Source organism: Loxodonta africana, chromosome 19 (assembly GCF_030014295.1).
Source record: "Loxodonta africana isolate mLoxAfr1 chromosome 19, mLoxAfr1.hap2, whole genome shotgun sequence".
NCBI classification, from domain to species: Eukaryota; Metazoa; Chordata; class Mammalia; order Proboscidea; family Elephantidae; genus Loxodonta; species Loxodonta africana.
In genome coordinates this window covers 51,388,429-51,409,602 of record NC_087360.1, presented here as the reverse complement: position 1 = coordinate 51,409,602, position 21,174 = coordinate 51,388,429, and the positions used below count along the sequence as shown (strand labels likewise).

The 21,174-nt window shown below is 43.5% G+C and overlaps 1 protein-coding gene across 1 annotated transcript in view; it reads right to left on the bottom strand.

The window, feature by feature from the left end:
- Window positions 1-21,174, bottom strand: part of LOXL2 (lysyl oxidase like 2) — a 121,249-nt gene that overhangs the window by 59,977 nt on the left and 40,098 nt on the right. Inside the window, exon 3 of the mRNA XM_003412375.4 lies at window positions 16,330-16,505. Within this exon, the coding sequence (XP_003412423.1) occupies window positions 16,330-16,505 (176 nt within the window). The remainder of the gene's footprint in view (window positions 1-16,329; window positions 16,506-21,174) is intronic.

The window sequence follows — 21,174 nt, the reverse complement described above, 5'->3', positions numbered from 1 at the left end:
TTATACCCATTTTATAGGTGGAGAAAACAAAAAAACTTGGCAAGATTTTGCAACTTATCCAAGTTTACACAGCTAATAAAGAAACAAGAATGAAAATCAAGGTGTGTCTCTAAGCCCACGCTCCAAGCTTGTAGCCATGTGTCTGAGAGCAGTCCTTGCCCTCACTGCCCGTGCCGTGTATAATGCCTTGTACTGGGATTGAGCTGCTTCCGTCTCTCAACAACTCTGTAAACCCAGAGGGGAGGGGGCCTGGGACTTAAGACTTCTGGGTGGTCCCTTCAGGGCCTGTTGGGTGCTATGCACATGGAAGTCCACTCTGTACCCCACCCAGAGGAACGTGAGTCAGAACGGAGTGGGGCGGCTGGCCTGGTACGTGACGGGAGAGCTGTGCTCCCAGCTGCTCTTGTCCTTGGGCCAGGGGAGGCGGCAGGGAAATCCTCTGTGGCACAGTCAGTGCTCACTGCGCGCTTGCTAGCTTATATAGGCTGCTCAGAAACCTCTTGGTAGGAAAACACACTCATACGCACATAACTTCCCTCCTTACTTCACTGCTGTGGAATCTCTTCCAAAACCACAAATGCTGGGATTGTCTTTTTCAGAAATTCAATCCCAAAACAGAAGAGAAGGTTTGAAACGTTAAAATACATGCACACATATTTTAATGAAAAGACCTTTAGATCTGCTAGCTGTAAATTAAGCCTGCTAGCCCAGGAGCTGAAAAAACATCTGGCACATTTTTAAATTAAAATTAAAGCCTGAATGCTGCCTCTCTTGCCAGAGACAAATAGTACACCCAGGCTTCCAAAGGGCTTCCCTCCAAAGAATTCACAAACCTTCTGGACTTATTCTATTGGTCCTCATCACATCCTCTGGGAGGGCCTGAGGCCATGGGAATGATTGTTATCTATTTCCAAAAGGGAAAACCAAGGCACAGCAAAGCAAGGGACTGCCCTGCTCCATGTGGTGGGTTGGGGAACAGAAAAGCTGGGGAGCAGCACTAAGGCTCAGATTCCTAGGCTTATGCCTGAATAACATTTAAAATTTGCAACATCTGAGAATGACTTACAAATTCCAGAATGTGACAGTCTGGGGCTATCGCCAATGAGGGAAAAAATCACCAATTTTGAACGTCTAGCTGATTATTGCATCAGGGAAGGATACAGGCGAAGGCAAGGCAAGAAAGCAAACAAGCCTACAAGAATCTACTTTATGATTTGGTTTAAAAGATCAGCTCTAGGCAAGTCTGCAAAATCCTTCTCCTATAATCTTACAATTGGTATTTGATAAATCTACCCAAACTCTACTCTGGAGTTCGTCATTTACTATCAGGCCAGGCCTTCCCATCTGACAAGTCATACTTGGAGTGGTGCTGGGGCGGGAGGACCACGTTGGGAGAAGCATACTATTGATGCCAACATCCCAACTAGAATGTGCAGACTGGTGAGTTCTACAAATGCCTGCTCACTTAGCATGCCCTCTCCTTCCTTCTATTGCTAATACATTCCTGTGTCTTGCTTGCAATGCCCTCAGCTTTCTTTACTCCAGCTATTGAAAAAATGGTCTTCCAGATACAGGCACATTTTTTTACCTGCCAGTTTGGCACCTTCCTCAGAACCTCAAACAAACACATCCAAGATATCCTCAATCTTTCCTCATCTCATGTAGTGAGGCTCCTGCTAGTCCAGCTTTGCAGACTAAAAACCTCACAGGTTTTTTTTAACCCTCCTTCTTCCTCACTCTTACAGTATTCGGCCCCACCAATACCTTTTCTGTCCTTCCATCACCTTTCCAGTTCCACTTCTATCTTCCAGTCCAGTATAAAAATAAAATGAAGATGTTATCATTCTGTCCTCTCATTTAGGCCTTGTGCTATCTCCTCATCACTGGTCTAGTCATTGATCCAGTCCACCTCACACACTGCCAACACGTCCATCCACTTTGACTCTTGTTTATTCATGTGTCTTGATCAAAACCTTCTCATGTCTCTCCAGTGCCTACTGAGTCAAGTTCAGACTACTTAGGCTCTCTCTGATCTGGCCACACCTGCCTTTCCAATCTCATTTCCTCCCTTTCCCTTTTCCAGCCAGGAAGCTCCTTCTTAATGCCATCCAAACATCGCTCTTTTAACCCTATCATTGAGCCACTCCTTGAAATTCTCTCTTCTGTCCTTTCTATCAGAATCTTACCAACCCTCAAGAGCAATTTCTTCCATTCATTCATTCAAAAATATTTGTTAAGTGTTACTATTTTCCAGGCACTAGCACAGGTAATGGACCACACTGGTGGTTGGGTGGTAGAATTCTCACCTTCCATGCAGGAGACCTGGGTTTGATTCCGGGCCGATGCACCTCATGCATGGTCAGTCACCACTTTTATGTCACTGGAAGCTTACATGTTGTATGATGCTGAACAGGTTTCAGCGGAGTTTCTAGACTAAGACAGACTAAGAAGAAAGGCCTGGCGATCTACTGCTGAAAATCAGCCAATGGAAACCCTATGGATCACAATGGTCCGATCCACAAATGAACATGGGGATGGCGCAGGACCAGGCAATGTTTCGTTTCATCATTCACGGGGTTGCCATGAGTCAGGGCTGACTCGATGGAAGCTAACAGCAGCAGCATAGATGACAACAGTACAGGCCCTGGGATACAAAGGTGAACCAGATAGTCAAGTTTCTTGCTGTCATGAGGCTCCTGTTCCAGTGGGGAGGAGTGAGTACCATCTCCTCCTCAAACCCTCTCCCTTCCCTGACAATTATCTTATCCACCAAAAGTTAGATTTGCTGTTTTCTTTATTCCTCTAGCATCTGCTTTCTGAGTCACTCGTGTAGCCCTTGGCTTATAGGAACTAACTCATACTAATATTTATCTTTCTACATGTTTTTGCCACCCAAATGGACTGTGACTTGCTCAAGGGCAAAAATATGACTTATTCATTTTTGTATTACCCACACATCCTAGTGCCAGACACATGGAGAGCCCTCAAATATATATTTTAAAACTTATTTTGTTGTTATTGAGACTATACACAGCAAAACATACACCAATTCAGCCATTTCTACATATACAATTCAGTGACATTGATTACATTCTTCGAGTTGTACAACCATCGTTACCTTCCTTTTCTGAGTTTTTCCTCCACCATTAACACAAACTCACTGCCCCCTAAAGTCCCTATCTAATCTTTCAAGTTGCTGTTGTTGCTTTAATACCATATAGATAGTTCTTAAAAGAGCATAATGCTCAAGGCAGACATTTTTACTAGCTTAGCTAAATCATTGTTTGGCTTTAAGAAGACTTCAAGGGATATTTTTGGCTTCAGTTTTAAATATTATCTCAGGGAAAGAGTTTCAGGGGTTCACCCAGTCCCCATGGCTCCAGAAAGTCTGGAGTCCATGGGAATTTTAAACTGTGTTCTGCATTTCCTCCCTTTTGATCAGGATTCTCCTATGAAATCCTCGATCAAAATGTTCAGTAATGGTAGCTGGGCACCATCCAGTTCTTACTGGTCTCATGGCAAAGGATGCAGTTTTTCATGGAGGCAATTAGCCACACATTCCATATCCTACTCCTATTCCTGACTCTCCTCTTCCTCTGTTACTCCAGGTGAATAGAGACCAGTTGTCATGCCTTGGATTGCCACTTGCAAGCTTTTAAGAGCCCAGGCACTACACAGTGAACTAGGAAGTAGAATAGAAGCACTAAACACATTCTTAGGCCACTTAACTGGCATGTCCCGTGAAACCACGATCCTAACCCTCCAAATCAAGGAACCAAATCCCGCAAAATATTTTTGAATGAACCAATATTAATCTTAAAAAACCAGCAACAGGGGTTCAGCTAATTGTTGGGTTCCCAAGCCAAAAAGTTAAAAGACTCTTTATGCTTTGTTTAATGCAAAATAAACAGCTAGTTAGTCCCTGCCTCTCTTCATAATATAAGCACTACTTGGGTGACTTCTGCACTTTGTACACAAATTCTCCTGTCCCTTGAGCTATTTAACACTCAAACCCTTGTGGCGTAGTGGTTAAGTGCTATGGCTGCTAACCAAAAAGTCGGCAGTTTGAATCCACCAGCTGCTCCTTGAAAACCCTATGAAGCAGCTTTGCTCTGTCCTATAGGATCACTATAAGTCGGAATTGACTCGATGGCAAAGGGTCTGGTTTTGGTTCCCCTTTTATAAACTGAAGCTAGTGAAAGAGTTGTTGAATTGAATTAAAAGCTGAATTAAAACATGATCCTCAGCACACACCTAGATGGTTTAGCCAAGTGGGCATTATCTGTAAACAGTATGAGTCATGTTATTTAATAAGTCATTAGAAGAGTCTGGCAGCACTGTAATTAGCCCCTATTGATTCAGCAAATTGGGAAGTCATAGTTTAAGAAGCTGCCTGTAACAGTCTCTAGCCTGTGACTTCCTACTGGGTGAGATGGGTGAAAGAGAGAGGGGATAGGAATTTCAGCGACTTCTGTTCTTCAGATCTAGGTGATGGAGACCACCTGGGGCAAGGAGGCTGGGGTGGTGGTGGGCGTGGAGAGCTGAGGTCATCCGAAGCCATGACGGGAAAATGCTGCAGTCTGTCTGGGCTCTGGCCTTATAAATCAAGAGATTTACACTGATGCTGGAAACTTGAATGCTCTCTGTGTCATTTTCCAACCTGAAAGCACTTGGGTAGGTAACAGAGGCTTCTTTTTGGAGAACAGGCAAGCCCTGCTGTACACAGGAAGCTGGCAGGACACCTGCTTCAGCAACCATCCCTCTGACCCAGCAGTTCTGTCCAGCTCTGGCAGGAATGCTGAGGCCACAGACTAGGGAAGTCCTGGGCCAGGCCAGATCACCCATCATACACCCCAGTGGTATACCTGTTGCTTCCCCTTCAGAGCAATCACTGCAACAAAAATGAAGTCATTATTTGTGACATTGTGTTTCTCCACTAGTAGGTGGTAAGCTCTAGGAAGCTAGGACTGTGCATTTTATCAGTCCCTATCTCTCCAGTGCCTAGCATAGGGTTTGGTGCTCCGCTGAAATGTATACAGTGAGTGAAAAGTCAACAGATGAATCACCCAGATGTGTTAGCAGCATACTCATAGGGATGGGTTGCAGGAATGCCTCAGCTGTGGCTACCTAACATGGCTGAACTGACTCAGAAGCACTCAGACCCACTGGAGACCCAGACTGGACACCATCAGCCCCAAATGAGCCATGTCACAGGCCTCCCTGCAGAATGAATGGGTCCAACCAGGGCAGAGAGATGCTCTCTCCAGCCCCACTCAAGCCTCCCCACATCCTCCATAGGGCACCCCTCCCACTGACCTCTCCCTCATTAATCTCTCCCTTCTCCAAACTGCCATACAATTAACTGTCCAAACTATGCTGTTCAATCACATAGTCTTCATTCATTTATTTCATCTAAAAAATAATTATAATGTTATGTATTCACTTACTTAATCTAACAAGTAAGTATGTTATTTATTTCATCTCACACATAATTATATTGGTATTTAAAGTTTTCAAAGAGTTTCACGTACAACAACCTGGCCAGGACCCAGGCTCCTAGATTTTCCAGGATATGCCCAATTATAAAAATTGGGCTGTTATTACCATAAATAGCCTTTTGCTTTTCAGACTCTGTGACCCATTTTTAGTTTGGAAAATAGGTCATCTTACAACCACTTCTCCTGTGTCCCTTGTGGTGGTGCCTGGCAAGCCCTGAACACACGCAGGCTGTCAATATATAGAACCATGGAATGTCAGAGCTGGATAGGATGTTATACATTCTTTTGTCCAAGTTCCCTGTGATCTGGGAGAGCTATATCTAATTGTCCAGCTTCACAGTGAAGCAAGTCTGGTTATTCAGAAGCTTTGGGCTTTAACTATAGCTCTTTACTCTCTTGCTGAAGATAGAGAGATGATAGATAGATAGATAGACAGATGGATAGATAGACAGGTGCAGTCAAGTCAACTCCAACTCATGATGACATCATGTCCAACAAAAATGAAACATGGAAACGCTTGCCTGGTTCTGGGTTATCTTCATGATCACTGGCATTAGGGGCATCGGTGACAGATTATCCAATAGGCAAAGTAAGCATGGGCTTACTTGTGCTTACTTACTAATCTGTAGTGAACAAAATTTCACATCAAAGATGTGATGAAACCCATGTGAAATTGTTCACTACACAAGATCTGGTAAGCAAGGTAAGCACCGTGCTTACCTTGCCTACTGGATAATTCGTCCCTGGCCTGCAGGTTCAAGTCCATCGTTGTGGTTACTTGTCAGTCCATCTCACCAAGGGTCTCCCTTACCCTCACTGTCCCTTTACTTCACCAAACATAATAGCCTCCTCCAGCAATTGATCCCTCCTAATGAGTCCAAAGCAAGCAAGTCAAACAATATCCTCCTGTGATCAATAAGGTTTTCACTGGCTAGTTTTTGGAAGTAGATCACCAGGCCTTTCTCCCTAGTCTGTCTTAGTCTAGAAGCTCTGCTGAAACCTGTCCACTGTGGGTGACCCTGCCAACATTTGAAATACTGGTGGCATAGCTTCCAGCATCACAACACCTCAGAAGCCACCACAGTACAACAAACTGAGTCCAGCCCAAATCGCCCACTTGCTACCATCTCTCTTCCCACCACAGCGGGAAGACCCTCCTGCAGCTCTCCTGCAGCCACCCAAGGAAGGGGCTCTATATTTAGGCTTAGAGGGACCACGACCTTCTAAGTTGCACAGAGATGAAAACACTCTTTCTTTCCTAAACCACCCTAGTGTAACCTGTTGCAAATTATACTTTGGTGGGGGACTAAATTGGCAGGGCAGTGCTCAGACCTTTCTGGAGTTAATTATTTCTGCAAAGGCTCTGAGCCTCCACCCTCAGCAGCCCCCAAATGCTGACAGATAAGGCTGCTGCTGGGAGGGCAACCTTGAAGCATTTGGCAGCTGAATGTGACTAATAAAGTCCTGGACTCCTGGAATTTAAAAAATGTACAACAGCCACAGGCCCTGTGGTTGACAGGAGAAGAAAGGGCTTTTTCAGGTCTCAGCATCCTCCCAGAAGGCAGAGCAGATGGTAGAGGGGACCAGATTCTCTATTCTGATGAAAGTAAATCGGCTTCTCCTCATTGCCCCTCTATCCTACTACCCCTCAAGGCTTCCTGGGCTGCTTACTGTCACAAACGAGAAACTGAGGCTCAGAGACCACTCAGTGCATACGAAACACCTAAATCTCACAGCCAGGGAATTTCCAGATCAGTTCTGGCAACCTAACTGCCTTATCCAAAATAGCGTTGAATATGGATAAGCAAGTAGGTGGGGTCGGACGGTGGGTGAGGAAAAGAAAAGACCTGTATGTTCCCTGATCTAACAACACATAAACCCAGCCATGAGCATTTCTGGGAGCACATTACCTAGCAATGTGCAAAACAGCCAGCACATAGAGGTTTGCTCAGAAGGGCATCTGGGTTTGTAATCTCTCCTTATCTAATGCTTTTTCCAGCTTGTCCACTCACCACAGACAGAAAACAAAGCCTCTCACTTTGAGTCTCTGAAATCCTGGGAGGTTTGGTTAGGGCTCTGTTTTCTGGGTTTAAAAAGATCCACTTACTTGGAAGCAACTGTATTTCACATTTTATTATTTGCTCCTATTTGTCCCCTTTTAAGCAGGTCTTGAAGATTAACCAAAGACTTTTTTCCTTATTTCCAGCCAAATCTTTGTTTTAGAATGGGGTGTCCAGAGACCCAATAAGGGGACATACAGCAGCAAATCCAAGTCTCCACCAGGACTGAAACTCAGGGGTCCTGCCTCCAACTCTCAGGTCTAAAACTTAGAACGTGCGGCAAGATGGGACAGTCCAGCTGTGTCAGAAAAGGGCAGAGCTGAGATCCTCCTAATTAGTTTCCTGGATGGAATGAACCAGCAGTGGTGAGTCAGTGGTAGTGCCAACTTCGGCAGCACTTTCTAGTCTGCAAAGCACTATTACAGAAATCATCTGATTCCCCTACAGAATAATGCAAACTTCCTTGTAAATGAGAGTGCAGGCTGTGCCATTCTGGTGGAGAAACCATTGCTCCTCTGGATTACAGACTGTCCTGCTCATCTGAAAGAAGAGAATGGACTTGCCCAGTGTTTTGTCTTCTAGGCAACAGGTAGCTTAGGGTCAAAACATATGAAATCTCCTTTGGTGGGATCATTCATATGAAGAAGGTGTACTTTTTCCTTCCTCTAAAAGGGAATTTATGATGTGCCAAGGAGTCCCCATGGATGCCCCAAACAAGCGTAGGAGTCTACTGAAATACAATTAGCTCATCAAGAGAAACCCTATCGGCCATTCTGCAGAGCTTAGTGATTCATGCCTCTGGTATCCCAGAGTGAGATGAACTTAGTCTAAACTGATGCACAGTTTTCTTCCACTCTCAGCTTAGGGAATTCTTGTGCACTCTGGAGAGGGTAAGCCGGGTATCTCTAATGGTCCATGATCTGTCCCTAGTTTCCAGAAGTCATCGGGGGTGAATGTTACAGAGCGGGGCCACCCCTACATAGTAGGGGTGGGAAGAGATGTGGATGTCCTCATCCTTTCATGACCCAATCCTTTATGCTTGGAGTCAAAAGACATGCAGAATGCATTAACTTTTAGAAATGACTTAAAAGTGAACTGACACTTCACTCTTGACCATTTTTGAATTTACAGGCATAAATTCCTCCCCAAACTGGGGGAAGTCAGAGAGGGCTTTGGCTCTCACATTTTGATGTGGAAGAGTGAGGACACAAGGTATGCAGGTGCTTTCAAGGGCATGACCTGCAAGGGGCCAGAGAAGAAACTGGGAGTGAGCCAGGGCACACACACTAGTCTGCATCGCTTCACTGTGAGATCTGTGTCCCAGAATCACACAATGGTGTTAATGTTAACTCATAATAACCAGTAGTGGGCGCCCCCTGCACAGTGTGACTGCATTTTCATAGAGTAACAGGGGGAATCTGGCGTAGTGGTTAAGTGCTACAGCTGCTAGCCAAAAGGTCGGCAGTTTGAATCCGCCAGGCACTCCCTGGAAACTCTATGGGGCAGTTCTACTCTGTCCTATAGGGTCGCTATGAGTCGGAATCGACTCGACAGCCGTGGGTTAACAGGGGAATCTTCAAATTGGCAATCACCTAATCCCAGTTTCTTCCCCACATAGAAATCTGGCCAAAATGTTACTAGCAGAAGGTCATCCAGTTCCTGCTTGAACTTTTGTAGAGACAAGAAGCTTACCACTAAATGGGTTTCTTAGACTAGGTTCTCTAGAGAAGGAATACCAGTGAAACGTATAAATATATATAGAGAAAGATTTATAACAAGAAAATGGCTCATGCAGCTGTAGAGACTGGAAAGTCCCAAGTCCGTGTGTCAGGCTGGAGGTTTCTCCTGACTCACATAGCTGCAGGAGCTGGTGAACCCAAGAACAGCAGGTCAGACAGTAGGCCTCAGGCTCACAGGCTGTGGAGGCTGACAAATCCCAAGATTGAGAGGTAAGCTTCTAGCTCAAGTCCCAAGAACTGGAGGTCAGATGAATAGGAGCCAGCTGCAGAATCCAGAGTGAGCAAAAGCCAGTGAGCTTTGCCAGAAAGTCCACCTATATTGGATGCAGGCCACATGCCCAAAGAAACTTCCTTTCAACTGACTGGATGCTTATAACAGATCTCATCACGGAGATGATTGTATTATATCAGATCTCATTATGGAGGTGATTACACCATTACATAGCTGCCAAACTACATCATAACTGCCAAAACACTTGAGAATCACAGCCTAGCCAAGCTGACACACAACCTTAACCAGTACACTGCGATAGCCCAATCCATTGTGGGGCAGCTCTAAGTGTTACAAAGTTCTCACACTGAGCTGAACTCTACCTTCCATTTACCTTCTCATCAGTCTTAGTTTTGGGAGTTAGAATAAATCATAAACCTTCCTCCCCATGACAATACTTTAAATATTTGAAGAGAACCAACGTGTCTCCCCCTAGATATCTTTTCTTGAACAAAATATCTTCCGTTCTTCATTTGATACGGTTTCCAGACCCGTCTCCATCTTGCTGGCCTCTCCTCACACAACCTGGTGAAGAGATGGCCGCCGCATTCTGTTCTTGGTCCAAAAAGTGCAAGTTTAGAGAAATAATTCTTCTATCAGAGCAGCAGTTTACATAAACTTTTTGAGCAGCCATATCATACTCTTGGCTCATATGGAGCTTTTAGTCAGCCAACCTCTCTCAAAAATTTTCTATAATCACTGCTTTTCGGTTACTCTTATGGTTGATTTTTTTTTTCCTGAACCTTAATATAGGACTTTATATTTATCCCTAATATGCTGTGGTTTGATTCCACAATTTTATATTCCATAAATCCCTCCTAGGTTTGTATCTCCTATGCATTTTATCAGTACATATTTTAATCTCCATCCAAATTTCTGATGCATAATCGGGAAGCTGGAGCAGAGCCCTAGAGTGCATCATTAGAGATCATTAGGTAGGCCTGCCACCTTACCAGCCAGTGTGTTCACACTAATTAATAAACCATCCTCCCTGGGTATCATTAGTCAGTAGGATGACTCTACCTAACCATATGTCCACCAGCCTATGTTTCTTCCTGTTGTTCATGAAAATTTAATAGGGTACAATTCTCTAGCCAAGAGGAATAATTCTATGACTTCAGCTATTGACACTACATGAGGTATTTTGGAGAAACTTCTTGGCATCCCACAAATCACCATCTGTAGGTGGTCTAGGTGGCTCTCTACCCAGAAGACCAGCTCTGTCAATAAGCACGAGCTTTAGCCACAACACCCTGGATGGAAGAATCTTCTCACAACTCACAAGGATTCTCCTCAGACATCCTGACACCTAGTCCCCTTCATGACCTACTTTCAGTGAATACCAAAAGGAAGGGGCCAGAGGGGCCTGCCCTTCCATGTAAAGTTCCCTCAGTGTCTACAGCTGAACAGGAAAGCTCCAATCTGACTTGTAGTAACCACTCTGATTTACTATGACAGTGAGAGGGAGGCCTTCTAGGAAAACACGAAACATGGAAGGCTGTGGAAGCCATCCCTTCAAATCAGATGGTGCCCCAAGTAGTCTTTGCCAGGCTACTGTAAATTCACTTAGGGCCTGCACTCCTTGCCTTGGAATGATCCTCCAGTTTCTCCATAGCATACATCTTGTTTCCTCAGGTTCTAAGGTTCTGGGGGATAAGGGTTAGGTTTTCCTTCCCTAATAGTGCCCCAAGCCATGATGCAAGTGCAGTAGGTGCCCGACAAGTGTCCAGCATAAAGGCAGGATCTAAGCTTTCCTATCGTGAAATTTCAGCCCTTCCAGAATAAGAAAGTACTCTCCAATATATATCTATTTTCCACTCATGTCTATGCCTATTCTACCCAATTAAGGATTTTCTTTTGATATGGACTGTCTTATTTCACCTTCAAATACTAGACATTGGAAGTGGCTCATAGTAGGTATTCAATAAAACATTTATCTGTTGAAGTGCCACTCCCAGAGTACTTCTTCAGAATCATTTTTTTTTCCTAGTAGCAAGTGAGTCTTCTCATTTTCTCAACCCAAAACCCATTGACATTTTGCCCACCCCACCCTCCTCTTTTTTTTTTTTTTCCCTCTTATTCAAGCCATCAATAACTTTCTTATGTCAAGAAGCCTGGGTCTTTACTTGATACTCCAAGTGGATTAATGGAGCTGCTAGGCTGAACAGAGGCAGTTTAAAGATGTTAAAAGTAAGCTTACTGTCCTATTAGGGCAAATTCTATAAAGGAATGATTTACTTCTATGTATTTCTCATCACTGTTTAGTTTAATATTTTGTATTGCTAGAGAGAAGAAAATTTAAAAATTGGAGATACTGTACCCATTATGTGCCTAGCATTATTTCTGCTGGATACAATGAAATAAAATATAAACCCTGCCCTCCAGGGGCTTCCAATTTTATTGGCCAGATGGGATATAAAAGTGAGTGCTAAGGGTGGTGCAAATGGTCAACGCACTTGGCTGTTAACCAAAAGATGGGAGGCCTGTGTCCACCCAGAGGAGCCTTGGAAGAAAGATCTGATGAGCTACTTCCAAAAACATCAGCCACTGAAAATCCCAGAGAGCACAGTTCTACTCTGACACACGTGGGAGCACCATGAGTTGGAGTCAACTCATCTGCAACTGGGTAGTTATACCATATGATGTTATGAAGAGCGGGGACGGAAATTGTTGTGAAAATGGATTGGACTAGCCCACCCTCCAAATCATAAACTTTGTGGTAAGCAAAGTTGTCATCAGTTAGTGGAACATTAAATATCTACGTAAACTCTATAGTGATCTCTGCCAGTCATTCCAAATAAAACAGCAGCATTTGAAGTATCTCTATTAGAAGTGGTCTCATCCTTTCAACTGAGAGAAGGCTGGCGGCCTGGGGCCAAATCCTTTCCCATGCTATAATGCAGGCTTGGACACATGTCCCGCATACTTGGTGTACTCTAGGAATGTATGAGAAAAGAGCAGGACAGTGAGTCATTAGAGGAAAATGGAAAGACTGCAGTCTAGGTAGAACAATAGGGCATCTATCGGTAGGTCAACAAGTATTTGCTAATTTAGTTGTTTTCACTGGCCAATTTTTTTGCAAGTACACTGCCAGGTCCTTCTTCCCAGTCTGTCTTAGTCTGGAAGCTCCACGGAAACCTGTCTACCAAGAATGTCCCTGCTGGTATTTGAAATACCGGTGGTAAAGTTCCCGGTATCACAGCAACATGCAAGCTACTACAGTACGACAAACTGACAGGTACGTGGTGAGCAGTAGTGGAACATTGTCTGATATAGTGCTGGAAGATGAGCCCCTTAGGTTGGAAGGCACTCAAAATACCACTGGGGAAGAGAGTTGACCTTAATGATGCGGATGGACTCAAGCTTTTGGGACCTTCATTTGCTAATGTGGCACAACTCATAATGAAAAGAAACAACTGCAAACATCCATTAATAATTGAAACGTGGAATGTATGAAGTATGAAGCTAGGAAAATTGGAAATTGTCAAAAATGAAATGGAATGCATACACATCAATATCCTAGGCATTAGTGAGCTGAAATGGACTGGCACTGGCCATTTTGAATTGGACAATCATGGTCTACTATCCGGGAATGACAAATTGAAGAGAAGTGGTGTTGCATTCATTGTCAAAAAGAACATTTTAAGAGCTATCCTGAAGTACAACGCTGCCAGTCACAGGATAATATCCACATGCCTACAAGGAAGACCAGTTAATATGTCTATTATTCAAATTTACCCACCAACCACTAAGGCCAAAGATGAAGAAACTGAAGAGTTTTACCAACTTCTGGAGTCTGAAATTGATCGAGCATACAATCAGGATGCATTGATAATTACTGGTGATTGGAATGTGAAAGTTAGACACAAAGAAGAAGGACTGGTAGTTGGAAAATATGACCTTGGTGACAGAAACAATGCTGTAGCTCCCATGAAGGAATTTTGCAAGACCAATGACTTTTTCCTTGCAAATACCTTTTTTCACCAACATAAAAAGTGACTATACATGTGGACCTTGCCAGATAGAATACACAGGAATCAAATCGACTATATCTTTGGAGAGAGATGACAGAAAAGCTCAATATCATCAATCAGAACAAGGTCAGGGGCCAAGTGGAACAGACCAGCAATTGCTCATATGCAAATTCAAGCTGAAACTGAAGAAAATTAGAACAAGTCAACAAGAGCCAAAGTACGACCTTGAGTATAGCCCACCTGAATTTAGAGACCATCTTAAGAATAGATTTGACGTGTTGAACACTAATGACCAAAGATCAGATGAGTTGTAGAATGACATCAAAGACATCATACATGAAAAAAGCAAGGGGTCATTAAAAAGAAAGGAAAGAAAGAAAAGACCAAAATGGATGTCAAAAGAGACTCCGAAACTTGCTCTTGAGTGTCGATTAGCTAAAGCAAAAGGAAAAAATGAAGTAAAACAGCTGAACAGAAGATTTCACGGGGTGACTGGAAAAGATAAAGTGAAGTTACTATAATGACATGTGCAAAGACCTGGAGGTAGAAAACCAAAAGGGACGAATATGCATTTCTCAAGCTAAGAGAACTGAAGAAAAAATTCAAACCTCAAGTTTCAATAGTGAAGGATTCTACAGGGAAAATATTAAACGACGCTGGAGGCAACGAAAGAAGATGGAAGGAATACACAGAGTCATTGTAGCAAAAAAGAATTGGTCGCCATTCAGTCATTTCAGGAGGTAGCCTATGATCAAGAACCAATGGTAGAGAAGGAAGAAGTTCAAGCTGCACTGAAGAAAATGGCAAAAAACAAGGCGCCTGGAATTGACTGAATACCAACTGAGAGGCCTCAATGAACGGATGCAGTGCTGGAGGTGCTCACCTGTCTATGCCAAAAATTTGGAAGACAGCGACCTGACCAACTGACTGGAAAAGATCCATATTTATGCCTATTCCAAAGAAAGGTGATCCAACAGAATTATTGAACAGTATCATAATTATCACATACAAGTAAAATTTTGCTGAAGATCATTCAAAAGCAATCGCAGCAGTACATGGACAGGGAGCTGCCAGAAATTCAAGCCGGGTTTAGAAGAGGACATAGAACCAGGGATATCACTGCAGATGTCAGATAGATCCTAGCTGGAAGCAGAGAATACCAGAAAGACGTTTACCTGTGTTTTATTAACTATGCAAAGGCATTCAACTGTGTGGATCATAACAAATTGTGGATAACATTGCAATGAATGGGAATTCCAGGACACTTAATTGTGCTTATGAAGAACCTGTACATAGTTCAAGAGGCAGTCATTGGAACAGAACAACTTTGGCTTTGGCTCTGCGTGGTTTAAAGTCAGGAAAGGTGTGTGAAGGGTTATATTCTTTCACCATACCTATTCAATTTGTATGCTGAGCAAATAATTCAAGAAGCTGGACTATGTGAAGAAAAATGGGGCATCAGAATTGGAGGAAGACTCATTAACAACCTGCATTATGCAGATGACACAACCTTGCTTGCTGAAAGTGAAGAGAACTTGAAGCACTTACTGATAAAGATCAAGGACTTCAGCTTTCAGTATGGATTACACCCCAACATAAAGAAAATAAAAATCCTCACAACTGGACCAGTAAGGAAGATCATGATAAATGGAGAAAATATTGGCATTGTCAAGGATTTCATTTTACTTGGATCCACAATAGACACCCATGGGAACAGTAGGCAAGAAATCAAAGAATGTATTGCATTAGGCAAATCTGCTGCAAAAAAGGTCTACAAAGTGTTAAAAAAAACAAAGAGATTACCTTGAAGATTAGAGAGCGCCTGATCCAAGCCATGGTGTTTTCAATTACCTCATATGCATGCAAAGGCTGGGCAATGAATAAAGAAGACTGAAAAAGAATTGATGCCTTTGAATTATGGTGTTGGCAAAATATTGAATATACTATGGACTGCCGAAAGAACAAACAAATCCATCTTGGAAGACATACAGCCGGAACATTCCTTAGAAACAAGGATGGTGAGACTTCATCTCACACATCTCACATACTTTGGATGTGTTATCAGGAGGGGTCAGTTCCTGGAGAAAGACATCATGCTTGCTCAAGTATAGGGTCCGTGAAAAAGAGGAAGACCCTCAAGGAGATGGATTGACACAGTGTAATGGGCTGTAACGGGCTCAAATATAACAATGATAATGAGGATGGAGCAGGACAGTGCAGTGTTTTGTTCTGTTGTATGTAGGGTTGCTATGAGTTAGAAGCAACTTGAAGGCACCTAACAACAAAAACAACAAGCTGTTCCTGGATTTCTGACCCTCAGGAACTGTGTGAGATAACAAATGTTTGTTGTTCTCAGCTGCAAAATTTGGGAGTAATTTGTTATGCAGCACTTGATAACTAACACATTTCCTCAGCCCATAGGACAAGCTCCTGAATATGGAACAGAAGGCCTTTCTGCCCACCTCTGTAGCATCACTTCACACCACTCCCAGATCCACATCTTATTCATAAGTAGTACTCACCTATGTGTCCCCGATTCATATCTCTGTACCTCTGTGCCTTTGCCCAAGTTTTTCCTGTGTCTGGGATGCCCTTTCCCCGCTGATGCATCTCAGGTAGCCCCTTCTCCAGAAACCCTTCCCTAAACTGGCCCCCACTAAATCAGGATAGGTTAGGTCCTCCTTCTTGCTACTCAGAAGCTACTTCTTGAATTAGAAGGCAAGAAGTGAGTTACATGGAAGAAGAAAAATGTGCATATGAAGGAGTCATCAAGAGCATATGACTTGCCTCTATGTGGTTGATCAATGAATTGTCAAATTTGAACCCAGGAATCCTTTTGTCACTGCACACCACACCCACGTCTTCTGTGTGCTTGCAGTCAGCGACACCCCAACCATTGGAAGAACAGGCTGCCAGGGTTGCCTCCTTGCCAGTGCAGTAGACATTGTCCAACCAGATGGGTCCTGAAGGAAGCAGAGCAAAAGAAAACACGCACCATGTCAAAGTAAGTTTGAGTCTCTGGGAGCACCAACGTTTTACACGGACAGGTCTGCTCACCCCGTTTCTTTACTTGACTTGCCTTTACCTTTTGTCCCCAATTTTGGTAACTGTACATGGCCATCAACCTATTTTTATTATGTTGATATTGCAAAGAGTTCTGGGTCATCTGGATTTCCTTAATTGAACACGATAAAGATAGAAATCAGATTTAAACTCCAGATGCCACATGGTATAGTGGAAAGAACACAGACTTTGGATACTAAGCTGGTGTTGAATTCTGGCCTAGCCACTTAGCTGTATGACCTTAGTCTACTAAGTCTTTTCTTTCTCATCAGTAAAGTGGGGATAATAATAAAACTTGAATGGCAGGGTTGTGGATTAGAGAGGGTATATATCATGTGCCTAGTTTATTTTTTGGCCCAAAGTAGGCATCAAAAATGGTAACTATGATGATGATAGAAACACTAGTGGCATAGTGGTTAAGAGCTACTATGGCTGCTAATCAAAATGCTGGCAGTTCGAATTCACCAGGTGCTCCTTGGAAACTGTACAAGGCAGTTCTACTCTGTCCCATAAGGTTGCTATGAGTTGGGGAATCGACGGCAACGAGGTTGGTTTTGTTTTTTATGATGATGATAATTTTAGCTATATTGACTATGGTACAAGCCTGAGCCCCCTTCCATTTGCAACAGATGCTGAACTCTGACCCTTTATGGAAAAGCTAAGTCTTATGTTTTCTCAGCTATCCTGCAATAGAAAGACTGAAGTTCTTAAGGCATTTTCATATATACATTACCTCCCTTGACCTTCCCAATACCTCAGGGAAGAGGCTAGGCAGGTGTTATTCCCATTTCACAGATGCAGAGCTCTGGCTCAGGAAGGACAACTCATGGGTACAAGGGCAGATACATGAGGCCAGAACCCTGGTCCCTAACGCCTGGGTCAGTGCTCCTCTCACTTCCTCCACTGACTCAGCTTAGAACAAACTACAGAGCCACCTCCTCACATTCAGGAAGGCAGGTGACAGCAGGGCTGGGGGGCAGCCGGGCGATCTGCTCATCTCCTGTTCCTTTACTTATCTTGCAGTAAGTAGAGAATTCAGTGTGCAAAGTGCCAGAGGGCTTTCAAATAGTGATTTTTACAAATGGCTCTAAAAATAAAACAAAACAAAAACCTTACATTTTTCACAGGGTTCCTTTTAGGAACAGTACAGTGGAGTCAGATAAACCTGGGCTCAAGTTCCATCTGACATGGACTTGGGCATTATGCAATTTAGTCAACAACTGATCAAGCCTGCTTCCCCCTGCTAGAGTAAAAATGATACTCATTAAACAAGTTGCCATAGAGAATTCAATGAGATAATGTATGTGCCCAGCACATGTTCAAACTCCCTTTCCCATTTTTTCTTCCAGTAAACCAGAAAACAAATTCTATTGCTTCCAGGATGTAACAAAAAAGCAGGTTAAAACCAGGGCTTCGAACCAGTTCTTCCAGGTTTAGTCATGGCCGAGGAAGTGAAACGGGAACAGACACGAATTTTTAAAATTTGGGTGAACTGGAATGATAACTGGACAGGAAAAACTACGGATCAAAGCCCTGCTAGAAACTTAACCTCCGTTTTAGAAAACAACGTCAGCATACATGTTGCATAGCAACCAAATCTCTCACCCCTCAGGGTCTGTGCAGTTTGAAACAGCAGGCACCTCTCAAAAATGGTGGCCAACCATGCTGCTTTGAATATGTGTCACTGTCCACAGTCCTGCCAATAATCCAATCTCACACATCAGGCTCCTAAAAGGGCCCACTATGCCTCTTCTGAATCTCCCATTCCAGGGCTTTGACCCGTAATTTTTCCCATTCCGTTTATCGTTCTAGATCATGCGAATTTTAAAAATTCAGGTCTGTTCTGGTTCCTCTTGGTTGGTCATGATCGAACCAGTTCAAACCAGTTTGAAGCCCTAGTTAAAACACTCCCATTATAGAGATTAGAAAACCAGGAAGAGAATCTGAGGCTCTTCAAGCTCAGGGAGGGCACAGAGCCAATCACCTGACTTCTAAGGCTCTGCTGAATGTGTCTATTGTGATGGATGGCTGGTCCAGGCTTAAAGTGAGGAAGCCTCAGACATATTGTAGGGAACAAAGAGCTTATTGAAAACATCTGGGCTGAGGTTTTTCCAACTGGTTTCTCAATTTGGCCTGGTTTCCAAGCTGTCAAGCTCCAGTGAAACATACATTCTCCAATCGACTGCCGTCTCAACAACAAACCAATGTTTGTCTTGCTAAGTGCTAGCAACGGAAAAGACCCTCCACGTTTGAAGTAGGGCTTCTTCCTGTAGTAACACTGCTGAAAGGACAGAGGTAGCAAAAAGAACTGGTGTCCAAATTCCATTTGCAGTGAAAGAAAGCACACTAGCTAAGGAGATAGAAAGCAGGCTGGTAGAGATACTGCACAGCCTGCTTTACTGACTGATAAGGAACATTTGAAATTAGCACCCTGGAGCACTAGTGGGAGCTAAGCTACCCAAAAGAGCTGCTCACTTATGTAGCTTCAATGGACCCACAACAATCGTACCCCTACATATGTTCAGCAGTCCCTGGGTGGAACAACCAAAAGGTTAGAGGTTCAAGTCCACCCAGAGGCATCCCAGAAGAAAGGCCTGGTGATCAGCTTCCAAAAATTTGGACATTGAAAACCCTATGGAGCACAGTTCTACTCTGGCACACATGGGGTCACCATGAGTCAGAACGGACCCGACAGCAACTGGTTACATATGCTTGGCCAATTACTTTTTCTTGGACACTGGAAACATAAATTTCTACTTAGGCCAAGACAGCATCATCGTGCATGGTACATTAATTTGGCCTGATTTAATGAGAATAATTTTTCTGTACGCTTAGTGGCTGGTATGAATTGAATTGTGTTAGTTTGGCTAGCCATAATTCCCAGTATTGTGTGGTTATCCTCCATTTTGTGATCTGATGCAATTATCCTATGTGTTATAAATCCTAGCCTCTTTGATGTTAATGAGGCAGGATTACAGGCAATAATGTTAATGAGGCAGAACACAATCTACAGGATTAGGCTGTATCTTGACTCAATCTCTTTTGCAATATAAAAGAGAGAAGTGAGCAAGAGAGGAGAGGGACCTCGTTATCACCAAGAAAGAAGAGCCAGGAGTGCAGCCAGTCATTTGGACCCAGGGACGTTTTACTGAGAAGCTCCTAGACCAGGGCAAGATTGATGACAAGGGCCTTCCCCCAGAGCTGACAGAGAGGAAAGTCTCCTCCTAGAGCTGGTGCCTTGAATTCAGACTTTTAGCCCCTTAACTGTGAGAGAATACATTTCCGTTTGTTAAAGCTGTTACAGCAGCCCTAGATAACTAAGACAGTGGTCATTAACTAGACTGTCTTGGACTCGAAAGCAACTGGTTTCTGGTTCCGCCTGCTGGAATGGAGGGTGGTTTTAGGCACAGTTCAATAGGCGCCAACATGTAGCTGTGAAGAAAGTAGTAGCTTTAATAGATGAGGCTCAAACTTTGGACACAAAAAAATAGCCAATCAGAAGCAAAACTTCACTTTACTCTTTCCATCCACTTACTCTACAAAACGCCTTTCCTGATGAAAGGAGAAGAGCTATATAAACAAATTAACAAAGCATTTAGAAAACAAAGAACATAAATAAAATTCCACTTGAATGACAGTGTCTTCCCCGGGCTCTGTCAGGACAATGAAAATAATTCAACTTAGAAACTGGGGGCCACTGTAGTTATCTGGGGCCTTTGTCACTCTGATCTGAAAAACGGGGGCGGGGGTAGCTAGGAATGGGCTCAACCTGGCAGGCAAAGAGGAACAGGTCAATTCTACTCACCAATTGGATCATGTTGTTGTGAGAGCCACACAGGCTGTATGAAATGCGACAGCTGGCCCTTCTAGAACTCTCTAAAAGGACCCAGGGTTTACCTGAGCTCAGAGGTGCTTGAGGAGAAGAGGCCTGTTGGCAAGCAGGTGGGAAAACCCCGGGAAGGCCCTGGGGCGCTCTCTCTGGCTTCATTACCACAACCTGACCACTGCTGCGCAGAGACAAAAGGTAAACCTCAGGGGAGGCTGTGAACATTAACTCCTGAAAGGGCAACCTTTATGGGATCAACTGAAGCATTCACAGTTCATCCACAGAGCCTGGCTTGCAGATTAAACCTCCTTGTAACACACCATGGCACCAGTCACATTCTGTGGTCACTATATCAAGTACTGTTTTGCTGTTTTTTATATTCTCCCAAATCAAAATTTTAATAAATTACTCAGCTAATACTGACTGCATGCCTACCATGTATCCAGCCCTGAAAACCTAGACTGATGCTGATGCAATTCAAATATATTTATTTTTGAAGCCATTACTTAGATAAACCAGTTTAAAAAAAAAACACTTGCTGCCAAGTCAACTCTGACTAATGGCGACCTTGTCTGTGTCAGAGTAGAAGTGTTCCCTATAGGGTTTTCAATGGCTGATTGTTCAGAAGTAGGTCACCAGGCCTTTCTTCCAAGGTGCCTCTGGGTGGGCTCAAACTTCCAATGTTCTGGTTAGCAACCAAGTGCGTTAACCATTTGCAGCACTCAGGGACTCCAACCAAGTAC